Genomic DNA, 6,126 nt, shown 5'->3' on the forward strand with positions numbered 1-6,126 from the left:
CTACTTCACACGGTATACTCTATCCTATTCTCGCGTCCGCGTGAAGCTCTTTTTCTCGTATTACCGCCTCCTGTGTCCTGGGAGCTTCTAACGAGGCCCGAAAGCCCCGTTATTCGAATTTCTTCGAAATAACTCGGGTTTTCGCATCGCGACGACGCGAATAAATTCCTTTATGGAATTTAATTGTCATTGAGTGACAATTGGTGTCCTTCGACACCTTCTTTGATTTTAATCAAAGATTTTATTAGCATTACAGATTTTATTAATCCGTAATGCGGTTTTTTGACTCTTGAGCTCATTTAGCTCGTTACGAGTCCCGTTAGGCGCCACATAAGTTTTTTATGTCCTTTTGACAAATTAATAATAAAAAAAATATGATAAAAATCAAGTTGGTCTATTTCTTCTTAAATAAGGTTTTTCTAATGAATAATTAAATTTTTTCAGTTTTTTATAGTTTTGATATAAGTTTGTTGTGGACGCTATCTAACGTTATAATACAAAAGTTTTTATTAATTGAGCTCTTATTTGCTCTAACGTGCTCTTATTGAGCTGAGATTATTTTTAAAGTGTAGTGATGCTCTGAAGCTATCAAAATAAATTTGAATTAGTTTGAAATAATTAATATTGTTTGAGATCGAGCTAATCTCTTACTGACGCTGAGCTCTTATTTCTGCTCTTTCTTGCGTGTTATCTTTATTGGCTTTTTACGCCCCTGAAATTTATGTTCATGCTCTTGAATAAATGTTTTATGATTATGTAAAAAAGGTTTTTTATTAAAATATAATTTTTGTTCTTACAACTATCTTATCATCTAGGTATTGAGTAATGTTTATAATATTAATAATAAAATGTCTTTATTTTCGGGGTGAATTTATATTTTTCGGAGGGCTCTTCGTGTTGTCCGCTCCTTCAGGTAGGTCCTCTCGTCGAACCTCCTCTTTGTTGTGGCCTGCTGGCTTCCCCGATGTCGGCATCCCTTCGGCGTGGATCTGAGAATGTTAATTAGTTTTGTTTCAGTTTCGGAAAATTGAGGCGATTGGAATCGTCCTCAGCTAGTCTGAGTGGCAGTTGCAAGGTTGGGATGGGTTAGGAATAACATCTTACTGCTTAATTATATACTATCACAACTATATATCTTATAATTCAGCTATAGTTACTGTACTGTGCAATCGTTTGGGAGATGTAGGAATCCTTATAACCATAAGACTAATAATAACAGAGGGAAGATGAGAACTAACTATATTCAAAGAAAGGACACTAAATATAATACTAATAACCCTAGCCGCCATTGCAACCGCCACTCATTTTCAATGAGGTCGAATGCGTTCGTCTCAAATGTTAATATAAAATAAAACGATTCACAGAAGCCCGATGAACAACAGGAGATCCGGAATAGATCGGACAGCCCAAGGACAGCAAAGTCAACCGAGGGATTGAAGGAGGAGCCAGCGCAGAGCCGCAAATGAAAAAGAAGAGCCCTCCATAATATTAGAGCCTATCCTCTATAATAATAAAACACTTAGATTATAAGTTACACACAATGTACAAAAACACAATATTAATATTAAAAACTATTATTATTATATTAAAACATATTAAACAGTTAACCTTAAGATATCGTAATTCTAAGAATGTATTAAAGATACTCATTATATAACATTTTACATATTCATTACAAAACATTAATAATAATATAACAATATTCATTACAGAGGCCTAAGATGCCATTAAATATCAATTTTGATAACATACAGTCGAAACATAGCTCGACTAATTTATTACTAATTATTATAATCTTTAGGTTAATCTCAACGTCGATTAGAACGTTAATTATATTCATTCATAAAGCCTGAACAATCTGCGAGCATTTGGGAGCAAGTTATAGCTCATTCCATATAAAGATAATTTAAATAAATAATTCCTTTTGTCACATTGCACTTTGCAAACAATAATATATAACGGGAGAGTCACATCGAGAGTATAAAAGCTCTTATTCAATATTATGATTTTTTAAAGAATTAATTTCACGATAGTTTGTCAATTAAACACTTATTAGACTCAATCCCAAAACTCATTTTACAAAAGGAGCTCGTAGAGGCTTATAAAAGGTTGAATACTAAATTCAACCTAATAGCGCAACATAAAATGCGCGTAATAGTTGAAATCTTAAATTTCGATTATTAAAAAGATGTTTTACACCTAAAAACCGAAAATTAGCGTTTTGCGCTATTTTCATAAATATTCTATTTTATTAGAATAATTAGAATTAAGTTAGATAGCCGTGTGACGAAGCGCAGCAAGGATAGACTCGTTATGAGCTCACAGCTGCAGAAACGCGATAGAAAGAAAAAAAAGATGCGATTAAAACATTTATTATTATTACATATTAAGTTACAAGTAGAATTAATTTTGTGAGCCCGAGTCACTGGATGAAATTTCAGAGTCCTCGTACCTGAAAAAGAAAAAAAAGATATCAATTTAATTTATTTATATTATTAAGATACTAGAGATTTACTTACCTGGACGCCAAACCTGAAACAAAGTTAAAAGGGGTTAAAAATTAATAAAAGTATGATATCTAATAGTAATAGAATAAAATCAGCTGATTCAGCAAGTTTCATGTTTGACGAAATATAATAATAATTTTTTCAATTTATTTCTTATTTTAGGGCGCAATTTTGTTATTTTAAATTAATCATTTAATAAAAGTAAATTTCTGAGTAAAAAGATCACTGAAAAGCTTCTCGACTTAATAATTTAATAAAAGAAAGAAAAATCGAACAGACGTTCAATAAATAGAAAGAATAAAATATATAATAGAAAGAGAAAAAGTTTCGACCAATAGAAAGGAGAGAAAGTCTCGACCAATAGAAAAGCTTTTCAATGATCCGGCGGTCGCTCTACACTGACATGTCCAGCGGTTGAAGGGGATTCCCCCAGCCTTAGAGTCGGACACCGCACGATGGGGATCGAGCCGTTGGCCCGGGGAAGCACCTCGATTCGGGGAGCAGACTCGGCAGTTGCCTCAAGCCGTTCAAAGAGAAAGGACGTGCTGCTCGTCGCGAGAATTATTGCACAATAGTTGCATCACACTAACGGCACTCCGCGGACGCGCGTTAACACGTTATTTAGTTTGATTAATTAATAATAGAGTCTCGTATATACTTTTATTTGTGAAATTAACCGTAGATTACGCGAAACCGCGACGTGAAGTGGCGATACGCGATTTTGTAGTGTTCTCAGTGTATATCCACAATTCATGTTTAATAAATAGTTAATATAAATAAAAACATACCTTGGTGTGAAGTGATTTCTCAAAAATCTTCAAAACTCAGCTCACAGCAGCCGAAGGAAGGACGACCGATGACGCACTTAGCAACAGGCCAATCCGCTGTAAATAGAGCTGCATCCTTCTCTCTAGCAGGTCAAAGGGAGTGGTGACCGTACGTAAAAGGTAATTCCACCAAGAAGTAAGAATATTTTTCATTATTTTCTCGATAATCGGTCACACCATCACCAAAAGAGCCCAAATCCCCTTCTCAGTATGACTACCAATAGCTATGGCAGCCCCCACCCCAGTATCCGCCCTAGTACACTCCTCTACCCTAGTAACTTCCGGGGTGTATATAATAATTCGATTCCAAAAGTTCCTTATATCAACTAATATTAACACATTTTTATGTTTTATCTCATTGTCAGTAATCACAATATTTATAGCAGGTTTAATGGCAAATTTTGAAAATGATTTCAAAAAAATTATTGCCCTATCAACCCTAAGGCAGCTAGGATTAATAATAATAATCCTAAGATTAGGACAAAGCATATTAGCATTCTATCATCTCCTAACTCATGCCATTTTCAAATCCATATTATTCATAGCAGCGGGGACTATCATTCACTCTATAAAAAATAACCAAGATATCCGATTGTTAGGAAACTTAAACGAAACTATACCCTTCACAATAATAAGATTACTAATTTCCAACCTAGCCCTAGGGGGAACCTCATTTTTCTCAGGATTTTATAGAAAAGACTTAATTATAGAAAACGTATACACGAATAGAAACGTTAATGTACTAATAGTAATACTAATTATCATGTCCTTAATGCTAACTATCATATATTCAATTCGTTTTACATATTATCTATTCTTTAACAAAACAGTAAAATTTTACAGATATATATATATCAAAGGAAATAATATATATATACTAACACTAACAATAATATCTAAATTCATTAAATTAAATAAATACTGCTGTAATACACCCTACTACCTAAATTTTATCAGTTCCATGTGATTTCTATCCAACACATACACTTGAATCTACCTGCCTGTTATCTCTGTAAGAACTAATGTACGAGACCTAGATAAAACCTGAATAGAATTCCTAAGTAAAAATATAGTAATAAAATTTATAAAAAAAAAATTACAAATACCCCCTACAAATTACACACATTCATATTCATCTTTATCTACATAAGAATTTATCTATACATATGATTTTAATAAATTTAAATAGCTTACATAAAGCATAATATTGAAGATATTAAGAAAATTACCTATAATTTTTAAATAAATAAAACCCCTTTTATTATTTTTATAATGAAAATATAATGTATTTATAAACTATTATATATTTAAAAAGTAATATGAAAAAATTTCATAAATAATGAATTAGAAGTCCATCCCTACTTACTTCAATTAGAAATATACAAATCAATTCAATGATATTATTAACAATAATACACCTCTCTTTTGGTTTTAGCTAACTATATTTAAAGTTTCCTCTTTTCCTTACCCTTAACTATCAACTAAAACCATCAAAAATCAAATTCTCAGATTTAATAACATATAAATCTATGTTTAATTCGAAATTAAAGTGTAAAAATTACTTTAAGAATTACTACACTCAAACTTCACTATTAAATATATATTATAGAAACATACTTTTTTAATGCAATTAAAATGTTCTTATAGATTTTAAACTAATACCCAAAAACAAAACCGCCTAAACCTACACATCAATACTTATATATATAAACAAAAATAAAAATAGTAATACCTCTCAACCCAAAAAATAAAAAAATATCTACCCCCAATTAAAGCTTTCAATCCATAGAATATTCATTATATTCCAAATACAATCCGACAATCAAAATAAACAAAAAAAAAAAGAATAAACAATAACATATGGATTAAAATTCAATAATAAATAAACCAGAGGTAATAAAAGAGCAATTTCAACATCAAAAATTAAAAAAATCAGCCTAATAGTAAAAAATTGAATCCTAAAGGGCATTCGAGAACAAGAAATAGGATTAAACCCATACTCAAAAAGAGATATTTTTTCTTGCCTTAAATTTTTCTTGTCTTAAAGCCACTTTTTTTGATAAAATTAAATTAAATACAAATAAAAAAAAGAAATTAAAATAACAACCATAAATACACACACTAACTGAACAATCACTTATATTAAATTTTACTTTAAATCTTTTAATTGGAAATTAAATGTAATATACATTATATTGTACTATATAAATAACAATTAAATAACAATTAAATAACAATTAAATAACAAGTAAATAATAACTAAATAATAACTAAATAAATTTAAAACCCTCATCAATAAACAGAAATAAATAAAAATAATCATACATCAACAAAATGCCAATATCAAGAGGCAGCCTCGAATCCAAAATGATGATAAAAAGAAAAATGCATACTTAATAAACGAATTAAACAAACAACCAAAAACGTCGTCCCAACAATCACATGAATCCCATGAAACCCCGTAGAAATAAAAAAAGTAGAACCATAAATAGAATCCGCTATAGTAAATGAAGCATTAATATACTCAAATAATTGAAGACAAGAAAAATAAACTCCTAAAAAAATAGTTATTATTAACCTATTTTTACTCTCCGCAACATCATTGCTAATGAAAGAATAATGAGACCATGTAATAGTCAACCCAGAAGAAACCAAAATAATAGTATTTATCAAAGGAATGTTAAAAGGATTAAAAGGATAAATGCCCTTAGGCGGCCACAACTGACCGATCTCAACTCTAGGAGCAAGAGCTGAATGAAAATAGCCCAAAAAAAAGAAAAAAAAATAAAACT

At 30.5% G+C, this 6,126-nt stretch overlaps 1 protein-coding gene and 1 pseudogene across 1 annotated transcript; one reads left to right on the forward strand and one right to left on the reverse strand.

Moving 5' to 3' along the window:
• LOC108727616 (NADH-ubiquinone oxidoreductase chain 5-like) overlaps positions 1-4,993 on the forward strand; it is an 8,111-nt pseudogene extending 3,118 nt beyond the window's left edge.
• A 633-nt stretch (positions 4,994-5,626) lies between these two features.
• Positions 5,627-6,118, reverse strand: LOC108727617 (cytochrome c oxidase subunit 3-like; the record flags this gene model as incomplete). The annotated part of the gene is given in 1 exon segment (XM_018455794.1): positions 5,627-6,118. A coding segment is annotated over 1 exon segment (492 nt), but the record flags the coding sequence as incomplete, so codon positions are not given.
• Positions 6,119-6,126: the final 8 nt, after the last annotated feature.

The sequence above is a fragment of the Mycetomoellerius zeteki genome, unplaced genomic scaffold, assembly GCF_001594055.1.
Source record: "Mycetomoellerius zeteki isolate Tzet28-1 unplaced genomic scaffold, Tzet1.0 scaffold516, whole genome shotgun sequence".
NCBI lineage: Eukaryota > Metazoa > Arthropoda > Insecta > Hymenoptera > Formicidae > Mycetomoellerius > Mycetomoellerius zeteki.